This window comes from Rhinolophus sinicus, linkage group LG09 (assembly GCF_036562045.2).
Source record: "Rhinolophus sinicus isolate RSC01 linkage group LG09, ASM3656204v1, whole genome shotgun sequence".
Classification (NCBI taxonomy): Eukaryota; Metazoa; Chordata; class Mammalia; order Chiroptera; family Rhinolophidae; genus Rhinolophus; species Rhinolophus sinicus.
In genome coordinates, this window is record NC_133758.1 from 103,289,325 (window position 1) to 103,309,610 (window position 20,286).

At 38.4% G+C, this 20,286-nt stretch overlaps 1 protein-coding gene across 4 annotated transcripts in view; it reads right to left on the reverse strand.

Annotated features, from left to right (window-relative positions):
- Nucleotides 1–20,286, reverse strand: part of HIBADH (3-hydroxyisobutyrate dehydrogenase) — a 116,120-nt gene that overhangs the window by 76,367 nt on the left and 19,467 nt on the right. Inside the window, exons 1-5 of one of the 4 annotated variants that reach the window (XM_019726159.2) lie at nt 17,626–17,991; nt 11,865–12,025; nt 9,209–9,259; nt 3,240–3,349; nt 732–853 (exon numbers count right to left, since the gene is read on the reverse strand). In XM_019726159.2, coding sequence (XP_019581718.1) covers nt 732–853; nt 3,240–3,349; nt 9,209–9,259; nt 11,865–12,025; nt 17,626–17,716 — 535 coding nt within the window. In that variant the 5' untranslated portion in view covers nt 17,717–17,991. Of the gene's footprint in view, nt 1–731; nt 854–3,239; nt 3,350–9,208; nt 9,260–11,864; nt 12,026–17,625; nt 18,081–20,286 lie in introns of those variants that run through there. The other 3 variants (XM_074340919.1, XM_019726160.2, XM_074340920.1) reach the window with 3 other exon arrangements.

Consider the following 20,286-nt stretch of genomic DNA (forward strand, 5'->3'; position numbering starts at 1 on the left):
ACACTAACATGTACTATTTATATAGATTTTCTAATATTAAGCCATCTGTGCATATATGAGATAAACCAAACTTAGTTGTAGTGTTTGATCTCTTTTATACCTGATTGAATTTAGTTTGCTAATATACTTTAAGTTTTTACTTCTGTATTCATGACTGATAAAGATCTATAATTTTTCTCATAATATTTGTCTGGTTTAAGTATCAGAGTTATTCTACAGGTCTTGTAGAGTGATTGGAAAGCATTTCCTCTTTTTCTATCGTCTGGAAGTTTGTATAAAATTGAGATGATCTGTTCCCTGAAATTTTGGTAACATTCACCTGTAAAATCACCTGGGCCTAACTTTTTGTGTGTGTGAAATAATTTTTTCTTTTTCACTACTTCTTCAATTTCTTTAATAGTTATAAGAATATTCAAGCTAATTATTTCTTAAATCTGTTCTGAAAAGTTAAATTTTCTAGGAATTGATCTATCCCTACCCACGGCGATTTGGACCAAAAATTTACAGCTCTTCAAAGTTGTGACATCCTTTTATCTGAATTTAGAATAAGCAATGTATTATGAGAGTACTAAATAAAATAAGGCATTTAGATTTGTTTTTACTTTTAATGAGGGAATTGAGAGTCCTTTTAACAGCTCTAAAAATGACTGGTGTATCTTGGGTATCACAAAACATGAATCACTAATTTGACAAACAGAAATAGGTGTGTATATATTTTAGGTATCACTTACCACCAGAAACAGGGGCATCCATGAAAACTGCTCCCATTTTCTCAACTTCTTTGGCCAATTGTTTCGAAACTGTAGGATCAATAGTACTTGAATCTATTAACAGTGAGCCTTTCTTCACTTTTCTAAGTAAAATAAATAAAAATACAGTTTTTCAAAAACCACGGTTTTGTAGTTTTAAAAATACAGTCTACAATGCTGAATAAACATTTCATGCAACGACCTATAGAATCAGAATCTGCTAATAGGTGCCAGGTATTAAAAACATTATTAAAACTGCTTCAAAATCTCAAATTCATTTTTCAGATCAATTACAACTCAAAGTAAACACAAACTCTTTCAAACAAACCAAAATAATCTAATAAAATATATGGTATAAATTCTTGTTTTAGGTGAAATACACACTAACCATAATAATACAGGTAAGCTAAGATTTAAGCAATTTAAAATACCTATTAACTTTCAAAAAAGGTATTTGGTAGGATTTACAATTTTGTTTGTAGCTGAGTCTCTTTTAAAAGTAACTGATTTGTCTTTATAAAGTTGTATTGAAAATTTCACATATCTATGTCATTTCACATATCCATGAAATTTAGCCATTTGCTTTAGGATAGTATATTCTTTAATAACTGTAACTTTTTAAAGACAAAATAAAATATCAAACAGGCAGAAAGGAAACTATAGGAATGGACTTGCAAATCTCACAGTCTTTTTGTTCTTTATGGTAAATTTATATACATGCATTGGTAAAGGGGGGAAGCAGTCTTTTCATATTTCATATTTTACATCAATATTTTAATGGCATTCTTATAGTAAAACATTGCTGTTTGTACTGTAAGTACAGACTGTATACCTAGCTAGTTCCCTTATAATCTAGATTCTATGCCTATCTTCACGGACTAGGAAACTCTGACCTACATTATAATTTAAAGGGCTATGGTTAACTTTTAATTCAAATTTCCCAAGGTTCTTATTACAGATAAACTAACCCAGAAGACATTTAATCATAAGTATGACTGGAAAAGTATAAGTGAACAAATATAAACATTGAAGGGGTAAATAGATAACAATTGTTACGAAGTACAAAAAAGAAAAATCTTCCTATAGCGAAAAATAAGCACACAAAATGCTTATAACAATTCTAGACATATAAATTGATCTGGTTATATTCCACAGGAAAAAAATAAAAGCGTATACTCTATTATAGATCATCTCAGTACGTAGAGTTTCACTTTATACAACCTAAAAAATAAGAATTAAGTTTACCAGTCTTCTGTGATACTAATATTTTTAAGCTCTTAAATTTTTAAGCAAATGGGAAATCATCTCAAAAATTACACTGGGTTTGGGGAAATAATCCTGACCCAGAAGAAAATAAAGAACCACCCATGACAAGCAAAGTATAGTTCAATGTAAAGTCCAACTCTTTCGAAGCACTCCCTCCACTAGATTGCTCTGGTAGTTGGCTGCCATATTCCTTAGTAAAGGATATTAATAAACATAGGATTTTAGTAACTTTTCCTTGAGAGGTAAAGCAGGGCCATAACTGGAACAGCTAAATTGCCTCAGGACCACACACACAGTGGGCCTAAGGGCTCCATCCAAAAGGAGTGTCTTTCAACCTTCCCTGAAAGCTAAACATTTATCTTATCAGTTGGCTGCCTCATATCCAAGTGTCTTTTGCTTCCAAGTTTGCTAGTTTTCCAAAGCAATTCAATTTCCAAAACCCTCTAATTTCACATATTACAGCTTCATGAAATTAAACCCTTTCTTTTCAGTTCTTCATGTGTCTACAGGGCTTACCGGTTGGTTCTAGCTCGTTGCTGAAATTCAACAACAAAACAATTTAGGAACAGTAACCAGTAAGACCAAAAAACTAAATTGGGAATTTGACCACTGTCATCCTAACACAACCACAAGGGTTTGGCAATAGGCAGCCATTAACCAAAAAGTTCTTGAAGCCAGGGAAGCTAAGCACTGGCTAGGAAACTATGACCTAAATTATATTTTATTTAAAGAGCTACTGCTAACCTTTAATTCCAACTTCTTAAAGCTCTTACTACAGATATACTAACCCACAGAGCATACAATAACTTTTTATTATATAATAAAATGTTAAATAATGGTGTTCTTTCCAATATTTGGTTTTATTTTTCATAGAAACCTTTTCCTGAATTTCTATAAACCATATTATGCTTGTAACATTTGTACAGTTTAAAATGCAAGCTTTAAAAGACTCTTAAACATGCTACCAATGAAAGCATAAGTTTAATGCAAGAGTTAAAGAAACAGAAGCAAAAAAAAAATGTATTCCCAAAAGTCACATACTTGGCTTTAGTGAAAAAACAAACCCTTTACAATGAGAGAGAAACCACACCATTCACTTCTAAGAAATAAGAAAACAGTATGGAAAGTTTTAACAAACACCATTGTAATTTCTTAATAGGTCTAACAATGTGAAATGCATGAACTATCAAAATAAGAAAATATTCACAGTTGAGAAATACATACTTTAGAATTCCATTTGCTCCAGAATAAGCTTCTATTGCATTATTACTGGTGGGCAACATCGTAATGATTCTGTCAGCTTTTTCAGCTACATCTGCTGGGGAAGACACTACCTTTAAAAAAAATTGAACAGGCACATTACTTAAATTAAAATGTAAGCAGTTTCTAGAGCACACATAGGATCTGCTTTTTATGCATGCGGCTAACAGTGACAGTGAATAAAAACTATTCCTTGTTTCCAAATGACAAAAAGAAAAAGCTTACTGCCTAAAATAGGGAGTCCATTCCTTATACACACATAGATGCAGTTTCTATGGAATCAAATTTACTGTTTATTTTAAAAAGTGTGAAGTGAATTGAGGGGAAAGGGCAAAACCCAAGAGTCCTGGGAACAGACACACTTCTCATGGTTTCCTCCAACTAGAATTCTTAAACTGCATACTTTTTGGTAGATGCTTTGACGAAGGAAAACATTCTAGTACAATAGGGGCTGGTAGCCAAACTACAGGATTTACCAGTGATTTCAATGGGTGGCAAAATCCCCCATAAAATGATCAAGTCCCAAGCACCACCTGCTCCAGTCTCTATTTTCAAGGGTGAAAAAAAAAAAAAATTCAGCCTGTTTCAGACAAGAAAACGTCAGGACAAGGACATGAGCACTTCCTGCCTGACTGTGGGGGTGCTCATGAAGGCTGCGAGCGTGAGGTACCAGGATGACAGTGCGAGCTACCAGAACGCGTATGGAAAGTACATATGTATATATAGGTATATATACACACACAAACATGTGTACACACACACGAGATGAGGTGTGATCAAAAAATATACTGAATGTTTACATTTTAAAAAATTTATTACAGTAAAAGACACATTGCCATTAATCCCCCTCAAAATACTTCCTCTCGCTTCATACACACTTATCCCATCATTCTTGCCACTCTCTGAAGCAGTTCTGGAAGTCCTCTTTTGTAAGTGTCTTTGGTTGTGCTGTCGTGGCTGCCTCCATGTTCTGAATCGATGCAAAACATTTACCTTTCATGGTCATTTTGACTTTGGGGAAGAGCCAGAAGTTGCTCAGTGCCAGATCTGGTGAATAAGGTGGATGAGGACACACCATAATGTTTTTATTCGACAGAAATTGCTACACCAGAAGTGATGTGTGACACAGAGCCTTTCCATTGTGATCACAAAATACGGTGAATGCTGCTGCCGAGTGCCATCCACGGAAAGGCAGGGATCGTCAATACAGGAAGTGGTGCATCGAACCTTAGTAACAGTGTGTGACAAGTTTCAACTTGTTCAGTGCAGTCAGTCAGGAGTGAGGTACGGTTGAGAGAAGGTGTGTTTTAAAGTGTCCCGTAAATCACCCTCCATAATGACAGAGTTCCGTGTCATACATCGCTTCTGGTACAGCAATTTCTGTTAAATAAAAACATTATAATGTGTCCTCATCCACCCCATTCACTGGATCTGGCACCGTGGGACTTCTGGCTCTTCCCCAAAGTCAAAATGACCATGAAAGGTAAACATTTTGAATTGATTCAGGACATCAAGGCAGCCATGACAGCACAACTAAAGACACTCACAAAGGAGGATTTCCAGAACTGCTTCAGAAAGTGGAACGATGGGATAAGAGTGTTCAAAGTGAGGGGGAGTATTCTGAGGGAGATTAATGCCAAAGTGTCTCTTTTTATTTAAACATTTACCATATTATTTGATCATACCTCATATTATATACATTTATATACACACATTACATTACACACACACACACACACACACACACACACGAGACATAAATAAGGCAGCAAGGTATGCTCTCATTCCAACCCTCATTTCTGCTTCAATGACGACCACGAAGCTGCTACAGTTGTTCTAACCATCCTGTGTGTGCACATCATGCGTGGGTGTGTGCACCTTCACTCACATTCTCCCAACCCCTACTTGCTCTCATATGCACACCTTGATCCACCTGGCCAGCCAGTTAGCAACCAAAGAAGTCAGAAGAGGCCAGGAGCTCACTCCTTGACTCAAACTCTCCCTTAACAGAAAGAATCCATCACCCCAATTGTCACAAAAGCTCCTATAAAGACCTTTCCTCTTTAAAAAAAGACAAAGAACTATCAGGAGAATAATCGAAGATTTCTCCATAGAATGATTGACATACATGTTAAAAACTGACATATTTTCTTCTAGGAAATGTGAAGTGACACGTACGCATCTTAGGAATGGGAATGCCTCTGCTTTTCACGAGGTGGAAGTATACATAATGTTTTCTTTCTGTCTTTGATGTGCAGTTAATGAAAGTAAAAGAATGGGAAACCAAACACAGTGTGTAACCTAAATATTATGAGCTAGAATTACATTTCAGTTATCCATCACAGACAATTAGCTTCTAAATCAAATTCTAGATAAATGTGGGTTTAATATAATTTCATGTGTCATACTTTAAAATTCAGATACTCAAGTATTCTGGCATTTTGTTTGTTAATATTAAATGATAACATAAAACATCTTAGACCCTAAAACAAAACAAAACAAAAAGGTACTCTCTCTCTTTCATTGTTTCATCCTATAGGCAACCCAGCCTTTTGGAGTCTAGAAAGTGGCACATTCAACATGCGCATTTTGATATAATGGGCATTTGCCACAAACAGTTTTTTTAAAAAAATTTTCCATCCAATTACAAAGAAATACTTAAGTTAAGTGAAAACCTTTCTTACTCCTAAATAAATACTGAGATTCAAAAAGAGGCAACTATTTCCTGGCAAACAGTTGAAGTTTAATCAAGAAAAACACAGGGCAGTAAGATGAAGAGATAAGAAGAGGAAAAGGTGTAGGAGTCACAGGTCTCTACTCCTGGACCGTAGCAAGCACACGAGTTACACAGAGAGCCCGCCCCTTCATCCTACTGAAATGAAGCAATAAACACCATGCAGAACGTTGGCATCCTTTCCTTCTAGCTCAGCTCCATCTCGCCACATCTTTCAGCCCTGAGGTCTAACGGTCAATGTCAGACTTTCTCTTAGGAATTGAGAGAGGCTCTTCCATTGAAGAAAATTCAATTCCATCTAGCTAACTCCTTGAGAAGTGCCCTCAGGGGCACCAACAATTAGCTCACTGATCTAAGGATGCTTCACACCTCCAAGCTTCTCACGCCCATGAATTGGCAATGACAACTCATGCAACTGCCAAGTGCATGGGGTGGCCAATCAGCCCCCTGCTTCCCTAGCATCTGCTTCTTGGGATGCTTGGGTTGCCAGAGGACCACTAACCCCTCAATTATACAGTAAAGTAGTGTCAAAGCTCACAGGTCTGGAAAATACACACAATGATAGTGATAGCTGGAATGTCACCACGGTACTGGCCACAAATGCTCCATATCCAATGACTATATACATTTGGTACATTATGACAACAGTCTCTAATTTGCACTACACAAGGCATATTTATTAGACAGATAGACAGACATGTGTGTCCAGCTATTCAAATCGTCTTGCCTTCCATGTGATGACTTCAAGACTCTGAAATAATTGACAAAAGTTGGCCACAACTCAAAAGCTGGGGGGGAGAAAAACCTTGTTGCCTGTCTGACACTAACCACAAAAGCCTTTAGGAGCCAAACTAATTAGAGTCTCTTCAATTGCATTTGCTAATTGAATAGAAGACAGCATGGATCAGTAAAAGGAACACTTATGTGGGAAGACAGAGACCCGGGTTTAGTTACAGCTCGTGTGATTTTGTGCCAATCACTTAACCTCTCTGGCCTCAGTTTCTGAGTCAATAAAATAAGAACAGTGATTTGGGTTATCTTTAAGGGTTTCTAGCTCCAAAGTAGAAAGGAAACTTAGGCAAAGACATTTTTCCTATTCAGTAACCTTAAGTTCTAGGAAGGTACAGCCTCTGTGGGATAAAAGGCATTGTAATGACTCAGTACAAATATATAGCACGGCTCCTACCCCTCCACATCTGTGGACAGTCACCGACCTGGCTGACTCTGGCCATGGCTCTGCTCTGATTGTCACGACCATCCCAGAAAGAGCTCCTGCTAATTCCAATGGCCTCATTTTTATGCCAGTATGAACTAAGATGGCTCTACTTTTTCATTATCTCAATTTTAACTACAGGAGATAGGTTCCCTTGTGTATCATGTTATCTACAGTCTTTAAAAGCTTTTGCAGCCAATTTCTCTGGATTTAGATTCGTCTATATGCTAGTACACATCAGTGGCAGGTGTGCAATACAAAGAGTAGAAGACTGGGTAGATGAAAGACGAAATCTGCTTTGCTGGGTAGGGAGAAGGAGGAAGGATGGGGCATCAGGGCCCAGAGCAACCTGAAGGAACTGCACCCCTTTGTACATATCCACTGGAAGGAAACAACTGTTCACTAGTTGCTCTATATAAAGAGAAAAATTTCACTGTCTCTACTAGACAAAAACAGTCACTTAAGTCAAGCTCAGCACTGCTTCCAAGTAAATGGGCAAGAGAAACTTGCAATGAAACAAGATGAACAAGATTTTGGTTAAACCTGCCACTCAGTGTTTTTCATTCTTTCCAATTTTTCAATCTTTCCAAGTAGAGAAGCAAATTGTTACTTCAAAATTACAGGACACTTGAAAAACTGACAAAAACAGTTTGTGCCTACATCTTGAAATATTTGGTCAACATTGACGGAGCCCACTCAGCAAGAGGTTTTTAAAGTTCTCATTTAACAAGACCCGAGTGGATGCCAGGTTAGATCCCAAGAGAATTACTTAACCAGACATGTTCAGCCTTACAGCCCAGGAACAACAGGATGGTTTCCAAGTTTTTAAAGACAAAACAAAAGAGAATCTAATTAAGTCTAGGTCAACCAGAAAACTCATGCAGAAATGGTGCAAGACTTTTGGCACAGATCAGTGCCATCTCCAAGGAAATTCCTGGACAATGAAAATGAAGACAAGTCACATGCCCTTGATACTAACGCTTATAAAGAATAATCGGTATCTTCTGCGAAATAAAAGTGGAACGGAAAGGATGCTGCAGCATATATTTTTAAGCAGGGATGCTGTCAAATCACAATCTCCTAGTTTGGTTTTAATTTTTATCATCATTCTTTCATTTAAAAATGTCTACAGTTCTCTTCCACAGCACTCTGGATTCAGTGCTCACCAAGACAGTGGTGTTTCTATGTGTTGGAGAGTAAAGATTCAGGTGAAATACAACAAAAACTGTAACAATAGTAGTAATACCGTTTCCCCAAAAATAAGACCTAACCGGAAAATAAGCCCTAGCATGATTTTTCAGGATGACATGCCCTGGATATAAGCCCTCATGCATCTTTTGGAGCAAAACTTAATATAAGACCCGGTCTTATTTTCGGGGAATACAGTAGCAGTAATAGCATTTTCTATGTGCCCGGTTCTCTGGACTAAGACAAAAGTGCTATTACTATCCCCATTTTACAAGATGAGAAAATGTAAGTATAGAGTGGTGAAATAAACCGTCTGAAGTCCCATAGGCAGTATAGGGTAGAGCTGAGATTTGAGCCCAGGCAATCTGGTTCCTGGGTTTATGTTTTTAAACTACCGGCACTACATTCGCAGTTTAGTGAGTCATGATTTCTAATACACAAAGACCTGATAATCATCATGGGTTACATTCTCAGAAATGATGCTAGAAGCTGAAATGATGTGCTACAGATTAAATCTTAGTTTTCAACAGAAGTAAGGATATAATAAAGGGATCCGGAAAGAAGAATGCCCCAATTTTTTATGGCAGTGACCACAAATAACATATTTAACCAATTATAAATTCCCTATTAGAATAGGTTAACATTTACAGGTATAAATAAGTTAGTTAAATACAATCAGTCATGGAAAACATTATTTACATGTTCTCATTCCCTACAGTCCCATATAGTATTTTTTACCACTAGGTAGAGCCTGAATAAAAACCTCCAGGTAAGGAAGATTCCAAAGTATTTCTTTACCTGGATCTGCAGATGGCCATCTTGCACCTTGAGGGGAGGGCGGGAGCCTGCCTGAGAAAAGCAGAGCCCACAGGCAGACAGAAAGGAATCAGATTATATCTGTACCCCAAATTCAGCTGTGCTTAGGGTCAGGTCACTCCCTCCCAACTCTTCGGTTATAGGAGATGATAAATCCCCAGTTTTTGCTTTTAAGAAAAGAGAAAGTACTTCTTTAAGAAGATGTCCAGAGATCTTTAGAACTAGTTGATTGCTTTTTGACCCAGATATGCTTATTTTGGTACTTTCTCTCCCTGAACACTACAAACAAAGTAGACATTAGAAATCGACTAGCCGGCAATTCTACAATCTTTGGGGGTAGGGGGAAACCTGTTTTTTTTCCAGCTGCCATTTCATTGGCTTCACTTGACGTAGTAACACTATGGGAAGAAGGGGACACCTGTCCTTAAAATGTAAGAGCAAACTCAAATATATTCTGAAGTTTTGACTCCTTAATCCCTTCATTGCACTTTTATGCACAATAGAAAGAAATTTCAAGGTTTTCACCTACATTTCTCTGTCTTGTCTACGTCTAGTAGAATGAAACTGAAACTCATTTTTCCTTTTATCCAACATTTTAAAAAACTAAATATAACCATGAAATAATACTGACATTTTCATATATGAGAACTTATTGATCCAAATTAATGCTACTTTTTAATGCAGCACTCTTAGCAACGTTCAAATGTTCAAATGCCATTACCAGTGTTCAAAACGTTTTTTTAAGCTGTCAGCATAAATCATTATGAACAAATATTTTCATTTTATTATGACATGATAACTTCCCCTCAGGCCCAAAGCTTTTTTACCCTTTATCCTTCTCCCTTCGTTCATCTAAGTTTCACATTCTCCTACCCACCACTGCTGTTATTATAATCAATACTCAGAGGACCTCTTAGAGTCGAGACTCTTCAGGGAACCAGAGATGTGAGGGAGAGGGGATGTGGGAAAGAGCTTTCTGTCTCCCAGGCTTGCTGCTTCAGTGTGAACCACACACAGATCTTTTCCCACCATGTACTGGGGGCCGAGGTGGGAACTGCAGACAAGAAGCTAAAACAAGTCTTCACTCTTTACTAACCTGGGAGGAGCCGCTACCCAGAACCCATCTTCTCTCCTTTCTCACACCCATTTATATGTGTCAAGGAAGAGGGGGGAAAAAGGAAAATCTAATAATTGAGTCTGTGTCCTGGAACCTTCTATTTTTAGGAATCTGAGAGGTTTTGTCTCCTGACTTTCATTTCAGACTACATCATTTCTGTTTGCAGGTAAGCAAAGATTATACACAATATTGACGCAGTTCCCTACCAGAAATGAAATGACTTTTAACAGTTACTTATTTTTCCTCCTCAAAAACTGTTTCAGCACTTTATTATAGTCAAAATTCAATTTTAGTAGAAACCTCCTTGTAATATTACTTAGTCCTGCGATTTGAGACACATTTAATACCTCGCCACATCCACCTCAACCTGTTTTATCCTCTACAGCACTAGATGGATTGCTAGATATACGGTAGGGACTCAACCGTATCTGCTGACCTAAAGTAGAAAGCTCTAGAAACCTGGAGACTGAGGCTTCTACTTCTAAAGGAAATCGTTTCTTCAACAGCTTGAGCTTGGAGCTCAGCTGCTGGTGGGTGGCCTGTTTGCTCAGTGTTAGGGCACAGTGCTGGTAGCACCAAGGTCGCTGGTTCAAGTCCCACATGGGCCAGTGAGCTGCGCCCTCCACAACTACATTGAAAACAACGACTTGACTTGGAGCTGAGCTGTGCCCCCCACAACTAGATTGAAAAACGACGACTTGACATCCTGAAAAAACAGTGTTCCCCAATATTCCCCACTTAAAAAAAGAAAGAAAGAAAGAAAGAAAGAAAGAAAGGAAAGAAAATTGCTTCTTTATCCCTTCTTCATCTGGATAAATCCTACCTATTCTGCTATCGGGCTAAATCTCTAGTCTCTGGAGAGAAGTTCCATAACTGCCCTCTCACCCAATGTAGCACATATTTTACTAAAAACGAAGGAAACTCTTTTTCTCTCAACTCATCACAATTTGTAGGCTTTGCTAAACTGGTGATAGTGTCAGTATGCAGAGATCGTATGGGCATCAGCAGCCGCAACCCTACCCCGCAAGTTCCAAGATGACGCTCATGTCCTCATACAACACTGCTGCCATGGCCACATGGCACACACACCCTGGAAGGGAAGGAGCTGGACAACAGCCAGTTCCACAGACGGCCTAAACCTGCTCTTTCCAAGGCAATGCATTTCTCCATATTTATTTCAAGTCTATTATCCAAAAGTTGACTGTTTAGTTTCATTTTTTCTCTCACCTTTTCTGTTTCTCAGGAATTTTTTTACTATTTTCCCAGTTCTGGGATGACAGTCAGCCTTCAGTTGCCACTCTACAACTTGTACAAACAGAATTTCCTTCATATCTCAAAAAACCAAAACTCTAAATTCAGTTATTAATACATGGTCCCATATATATGTATATACACACACATATGTTATATATAAATAAAATTAACAACTCCATTGGGTATACTTTCTAAGAAGCTGTCACTTATTTGAATGTATATTCATTTTTAAACATCATTTTCAAACATCTTAAGGAAAGATCGTACCTGTTCACCTGCATCTTGAAACTCCTTGCATGCATCAGGGAACACATCATAAATAATGAGTGGGTAGCCATGTTTCATGAGGTTTTTTGCCATTGGATTCCCCATGTTGCCTAGTCCAATGAAGCCAACTGGAGTCTTAGAGGCCATTGACCTAGAACACACTGATTTCAATGCATTACTTTCAATGGGAGCAGATAACATTTTTTATTGTAAACATTCGTCCAACATTAGTAAATCCACTGTTATTTTTTTCCACCCATCCCCTTACCCCTCCTCTTTGGCAACCATTAGCTTGTCCTCTGTATCTATGGGTTGGTTTGTTTGACTGTTACTTAGATGTTTTCTATTAAAAAGACTTTAAAGGTTAGTCTTTTAAACTAATGATCTAATCACATTTAAAGATAGCAACAATTGTGCGGGCAGACTAACTTCAAATTATTAAGTTCTGCAGGAAACAATCATAAATTTAAAGCAATCTCTTTTCTATCTCCAGAACATTCCTTTACCATTTTTAACAATAAACTTTAAAATGTTATCATTTATGAAATACCTATTACGTACTTTACCTATTATGTGAAATATTCTAGATTCCTCATATCTACATTATCTCCTTTAATAATGTGTATTTAAAAAAGTGAAAGTATTCAATAAAACCTCTTAGACAAGATCCAAGAACAGAGCAGATTTTTTACCTTCCCACCCTCACATTTATAGAAACCATCCCCTCCAATGGTATAAAAAACAATGTAAATACAATGTTAAGCCAGGAGAATGCATTTCAACCCTAAGTTACCAGTTTATAAATGGGGTTTTAGGAGGAGGGGGACACTTCCATGGGCTTTAAGTGGCAAGAGGAACACTCAGGATTCTGGGCACTTTCATTTACAGAAAAAATAGAAGAAAATCATTCTTGATAAAAGCTGTATGGTGGTTTAATCTGATTTTCTTCTTTTTCACAAAAGGCTATTTGAAATCACACTGTGGCGCACAATTCGATGTAATGCTTTTTGCAAGACAGAGTTTTGCATTACCATGAAAATAACATTAGATATTTGTTTCTAGATTCAGAATTTCTGTTTCTAGATTTGTTTCTAGATTCAGAATTCCATTCAACAAATATTTACTGCATGAAGTTCTTTGACAGAACTCACAGATGAGATCGACACAAGCAAGTGATGGCCTTGCCCTCAAAAAGCTCAGTCTAATGAAAGAGAAATCACTCCACTTACCTGTTGCCCTATTGTTTCTCACTGTATTTTTTTTCTTTTTCTCTCAAGGACTCCAGTTTTAAAACCATATAGTGTACCAACTAACCACAGTCACCCTGTTAAGTTTCAAGTCCTCTCAACTGATGGACCCCCGTTTTTCCTTCAACTTAATCTAAATGCAATGAGATTTCCTAAAAGCAAATTATTTGAAGCCCTAATGCTTAAGATATAGGGGTCATCTTGGGTTAGAAGCATATATAATTTCTGTTAACCTGATGATTCATCTCTAACATTTCCATTAAATATGGGTGTCATCCTTGTGCATCATCACCTTACCAATATTCAGTTTAACAGAAGTGTAACAGATGTAATTGGAATCCTGGATCTGATTTTCTGCTCCACAAGAGGTTCGATGATGGTCAGTAATATTTGTGGTCAGTAGAACAAGAATCAGAGGAGGGTTATAGCAACCAGAAAACTAGTTCAGCTTCTGAAATACTACAGGATAGCAATTCCTAGTGATGAAATCACAGAAGACCTGAAGTGGAGTGTTGATGTTTGTTGTTGAAGTTGAGGTAAAAAATAATGAGGCCCAGATTCTAGACAGGCCGATATAAAAATCTTCAGCGATGGGCTTAGTTCTCTTCACTTCATCTTTGTTTGTGGCAAAGTTAGAGAAAGGGTAATAAAATTAGATGACACTACTATCATTATCATTATTATTATTATTTTAAAGAGAAGAGGTTATTTACTGATGGTGATAATATTTAAGAACATCTTTGAGTTTAGAAGACTTAGATTCCTTTCAGGAGTGGTCAATTCTTAGATGTACGTCCTTGAACTGAAAAGTTACTTAACTTCTCTAGACATTTTTATCAGCCAGAGTAACTAGTTCAGGAGGTTATTGTAAAGACTACTTGAGATAATTCAAGTAAAGCATTAACCAGTGCATGGCACTCGACAATCAGTAAGTATTTGCTACTTTTACTGTCAATGGTCAAGAAGTAGCACTGGGGTACAAATCCTATATGCCAAATGACCCATTTTTACTTGGCAGGTTAAGAGCCAGGATGTTAGAAGAAGTGATAGAGACTACTTTAGGAGAATGCCCTGTCTCAGAAAATAACAGCTTTTAGTTAAGGTGATACATTAGAAGGTGTGCTTGGACAATATATTATAGAAGAATATCCTCCTAAAAAGGGAGAAATTCAAATGAGTATAATAAAATCATTGCCCTAAAAACTTTTAAACTTAAATAATACATCGTCCTTTAAGTAAGTTACACACATTAAAGTGTGGAAATAGTAGTCAGACCATAGCTAAAATCAAGGTGACAGAATATCACTCAATACTATACAAAGGTGGCACTGACTGGTAAAGAAACTAGTTAGAAAATTTGGCAAACTTAGTTTCTAAATTTATAGATTTTACAGATTATGTCCTCTTTCTTTAATAGGGCATGGGCAAAGTTATCCATATCTTGGTAACATTAAGTGCTACCAAAAATCAGGCTTTTCCAAGTTTCAACATCAAAAATTGGCAATAAGTTAATTATTTTACATTTCCAAAGATTTTTTCCCCCCAAATCAAAGTAATGCATTTCCTTGTAGAAAACGGGAAAATCCAAAAATGTATACAGTCATAAGGGAAAAAGTTAATTTCACTACATAAAAATAATCAGTCTTTTGAATGCATTTTCTCATTATGTCATGAGACTATGTTGTAATATACAGCTTTGTGTTCTATTTTATCACATATTATTTTATTAGCATTCTGTTTGCTTAATATTAAGAGTTACTAAACTAAGAATGGTGACTTACTCTGTAAAGGCCTTTATTGTTTGAATCAAGTTATTTTAGAAATAAATATTCTCCCCACACAAGTTTAAGGTCAACGTTGGGTCCAGGGCCATGTGCATCTTTTCAGAGCTTCATGTGCAACCCTAGAAGCCTACATACAGGGGAAAAAAGGCCACTATACATTTTATTTATGTTATGTGTTGTTTTGAAAGCAGATTTCTTATACACGAAAAGGGGCAATAATAAAAATAACTTTCATTCCCATTTCTGTATATGATGCTAGTTAATTTTCCCACTCCACCTTCAGTCAGGTGGTCACGTTAAAATGATCTGAGGAGCGGCTGGATGGCTCAGTTGGTTAGAGCCCGAGCTCTCAACAAGGTTGCTGGTTCAATTCCCACATGGGATGGTGGGCAGCACCCCCTGCAACTAAAGATTCAAAATGGCCATTGGACTTGGGGCTGAGCTGCGCCCTCCACAACTAGATTGAAGGACTACAACTTAACTTGGAGCTCATGGGCCCTGGAGAAACACACTGTTCCCCAATATTCTCCAACGAAAAATAAAAATGAGCTGATACAAATTATTTTTCCATGTACATTTTGGTGACTCACAGTGATTGTAGAGAGCCTCCATCTGTAGATTTTTTTCATCTATATAAAGAAATCTGAAACTAAATTTAATTACCTTCTAAAATACAAAACTTACTTTTATTAAATGATTATGAAACAGTAATATATGTAGAGTTTAACACTGCTCATTTTTCTAATTACTTTTTGATACTTTAAATATTTTAAATTTAAGATGCTCCATTAACTGACAACTTTCAGGTCTCACTTTTTTAAAATAGTAAATAACTGTATGGATCTGTGTATTACTATCCATATGACAGAAACATCTTAAACATACTATGGAGACAAATATCCCACAGAATTCAGAACACTAAATAATGTTACTACTTGAATATGGTTCTTTTTCTTGATGTCTCTAGACTCCAAACTTGAATGTAGTTTTTAAGGCTTCAATGTCAAAAGAGTTAACACGTTTGTAATCAACTAGTATTAACAGAAACATTTAAAACAATTCCAGAGTAAAAACAATTAAAGTGTTTTAAACAATCACCAGAAAAAGAACAATTTAAAATTGATCATAAATCTATATTCATACAATATCTTTGGGTCAAAGAACATAAGGAACAAGCTTACATGCCAAAATAGTGTAACCAGCATTGTGCATAACCCTGGGCCTCAGACCCTTCCCTCATGAATAGCAACGACTTTCATAACTCTAAAAGGTGCATCACGGGTTTATTAAGATATTTGAACACCTTGTAAAACCAATAAACAGCACACATGTCTTCCTTGGCTAATCAAAAGGGAAAGAATTGCACATTCATGTGAAAATTGACGCGACATTTACTACTGTGGAAAAGTGAGGAACCAATTTTTCTTAAGTATCTCCAAAGTGAAAGGTATTTTTTTATAGCTCAATACCTGTAACTCAAACAGTGGTTACACTCAAGTTTGGCAGAGTTTGTGAGTTTGTATCTTGTTACTGTGATTCTGTATCAGACATCTGTTCTCTTGCATCACATGGAGCCTGCCCTTCTCAAGCCAGAGAGGAAATTCACTCTTCTGCTTAGTTTTTACTGAGCGGGAGGAAGGAGAGCCCTTAAGAACTCAATTCCGCACCTGCTGTTTTTTTTTGTTTGTTTTGTTTTTAAGGAACATTTTTAAAAATTAGTACCAAGGCTTTTTTAAAAACCCTGAGTATGATATTGCTCAACAGTGCACTGTAACAACTCTCAAATTTTTACAGGAAGACAACAATAGCAGTGTCTCCACAAATTAACCAATTTTTCAATCAAAGAGGAATCCTCGTGTGGTAGAAAGCGCAGGAAGGCGGAAGAATCAAGCACTAACTCTAGATCCTGCTGGGATACTCTAATTCACTTGTCCGAGGGACCTCACGTTGTCTGAAAAATGAAAAAGATTAGATCTCTGTTGGCCTAAAAACTGCCTGTTCCTAAGGATTAGCTTCCATAACTTATTGCGGGGGGTGGGGATGGGTTCAGGCCACAAGTCTGAGGACCTTGTAAGTGTTTTGGTTAATAATTTGACAGAAGTGCCATCTTCAGGTAGCACAGTTACAAGGACGTGGCGTGTGTGGGAGGGGGAGCCCACCTTGCAGGTTAAGAGTGACTTAAAACTTTGCTGGAATGACTTACTACTTGGTTTGTATTGACAGGACGTGTGTAAAACCATTCTGTACGATTAAGGTTGTTAAACAAATATCAGGCCCCGCTGCCCGAGGGCGCGCCCACCCAGGGTGCACCCTAGGGGCGTTGAAAGGCCAGCCAGTGCTGCAAGGCCAGGGCTCGCTGGGATGGGTGGGGGTCGCCCCTAAGTCTGGGCCCTCCACTTGTCCTCGTGGTCCTAACTAACTCCAAAGAAGCACGCCTGGGACCTAAATATTCCTCACTTCACCCCAAGGTCTCCCCACCCCCCACCTAAGACCCGGTCGAAAGGGGCGCTGAACACCGTTCAACTGGATCCGGGGCGAGGGGACTGGGGGAAGGACTAGCAGTGCGAGCGGCAGCCTCAGAAGAAGCTAGGCCTTGGAACCAGTCAAAATGTGGGGTTTTAAGGCCCGAACCAACCGCAGCACCTCCCATGAAAAGACCTTTACGGCCGTCAGGGCACGAGAAGCGGGCGGCCGGAGGACCCACGGGGGAAGAAGGCGCGAGGTCCTTACCCGCTGCAAGGCTGGCCGCTGCCGGCTGCTGCCGGCGGCTCCAGTACCGGAGGCCGGAGGCGGCTCCACGGAGCCGTAAGGAGGCTGCCATGCTGCCCCCGTCCCGCCTCCCGGCGGTGACCTCCGCCGCTCCGGTCTCGCCCACTGACCACGAGTGTGCGCAGCGAGGCAGGCAGGTACAACACCCGCAAGGGGCCGCGCGCGCACGCGCTCTGTCGCTCTGCCGGGCACCCACCGCGAGGGGAGGAGCTCAGCGCCTACAGGGGCAGCCGGGTGGGACGCGAGACGTCAATCCCCTTATGGACAGGGAGCGGACCAATCAGGATTCCCAGGTCCTCCGCCCTTCACGAACCACCAATGGGAGGTCTTTCGAATCCTCTTGTCTTGGTCCCTGGCCCAAGCCCACCCTCGTTTACAGACCGCCGGCGAGTCTCCTTGTTTACAGAAACGCTGAGAGTGTGCGAGAGGCGGTGGCTGTCACTCACTACGGGCACCTGACCCCTCCCATCCCCAGAACCGCCCTCTCGGAGGGTAGTCGCTGCGTGTGTTGCCTTCTTGCAGGCAAGTACTAATCTTTGGCTCACAGCTGCTGCTGCAGTTTTTAGGCAAGAAAAGAAATTCCGAAGTTTTCTAAATATGGGACCTATTTTAACTTCAATACTATGTGGATCTCCTAATGTTAGCATTTGTGTTTTTAGTTCTGTTCATTGAGAAACAATCACCGAACTCTACCATGAATGCAGTAACTTAAATTCATTTGATTTTATTTAACCTAACAGTTTCTTTATAAATTTGAAAAATCATAGGAAAAAAGTTGATAACATTGTTCTCTTTGAAGGATAGAATTACTAGAAAGCTACACTCCCTATTTGAATATATATCCAATATATATTTCTCTAATGTTTGAAAATTCTGCATCCATTTTGCAAGCAAAAACTAAACGTAAATGAAAGTCCAAAAAGATGTGTTTGAGTGTGTCTGTGTGTGTGTGTGTATGTGCGTGTAAGAGAGATTAGATTTATTCAATCTTCTGTCTGTGCGTGATGTACATACTCTGTTTCCCCGAAAATAAGACCTAGCCGGACCATCAGCTCTAATGCGTCTTTTGGAGCAAAAACTAATACAAGACCCAGTTTTATTTTAATATAACATAGGACCGGGTCTCATATAAAATAAGACCCGGTCTTATATTAATATTTGCTCCGAAAAACACATTAGAGCTGATGGTCTGGCTAGGTCTTATTTTCAGGGAAACACGGTATTTGAATCTCAACTCTGACAATTATTCCCATTCCTGCTGATCCCATCAAAGGGTTGGGAGCCACAAAAGCAAGACTTTGCAGAAGGATAGTACAGGAGGAAAGAGAGTGAGGAGTGACTAGGAAAATAGGAGCTCCAGGGTGCCCACCACCCCCCTCAATTAATTTTATTTTTTTATTTGCGTAGGTTGTGCTCACCCAACCTTTTAATCTAAGTAGCACAATCAACACATTTGACTTTGACATTTTTTTCCTGTGACCAGTCACTCAGGGAATTAGAAGTGCCTAAAGAAAAAGCAAAGAAATTGGATAGTTTCCAAGCAGGCTCTCTCATGGTTCTGGGCATGCTGGCAATGTTTCCAGGAACTGGTACAGAGTGCAAGGTTCCCATTTGTAACTGGCACAAAAATAATTCCCTTCTTTGGCCATCTCTCCACCTGAACGCTCTGAGACTCCACACCAACCAAAAAGAAGGAAGAAAGGGAAGGAAAAAAAAAAACATTTCAGCTATTGGGACAGTATCCTAGATTTAGGTCCCCGCCTATATCCATTTATTAGTTTCTGGAGCATTTTCTACTTGACCTCCTCTTTCTGACTTATTTAGGTTTTAGCTGGAATAGACCTCCTGCAACCAATAAATGTAGTTCTCTGGATAGGTTTCTATAATTAATCGCTGAAATGCGGCCTGCCTTTCAGCTATGTCAACCTACATAGCAGAGCTATTTACAACACAGGACAACATATCAATTGATCTCCCAGCTCCTAAAGTTTATATCCTAGTCCTCCCGAGATTTTACATCCAATCGGATTGTTTTTGTCATTTTTATTGTGAGCTACTGTTTTTGTTTCCCTAGGTTGTTTATAGGGCTCTTTTCTTGAAAATGAGTATTACTTTACAAAAGGCTGCTTCCTATGAACAGTGTTCTCTTAGGACTCCAAGGGAAAAGGGCTCTGAAAAAAGGGTAGGCGGAATGAAAGTTGGACCTGAAATCTTTTTTTTTTTTAAACTGATGATGTGATGGCTTTGAAAGGGAGTGAATAGCATCGAGTTTGATTCTTTATGCTCAACCAGGACCAGGGGATCAGTCACAATTTCTTTATATCCCTAAATCACATATAGTAGTTTAATATCTCCTTTCAGAGCCCAATCCTGACTCATAAATTAAGGGGCTGAGATTTTCATAGATGTGTATTATGGCATTATGATTTTTTGAGTAATTATTACTATTTGAAAGTGCTTGCAGATATTGTTGTATTTGCAAAGACAGTTACTGCCTATGGCTAGCTTTCTTTATTTGATTGCCTTCCTGTTATCTTTTCTTGAAAGGCACTGCAACTTCTCCCTTAGTCTCTGCCCCTAGTTTTGTTTGAAATTGTGTTTCAATGCATTATAGGTTCTTTA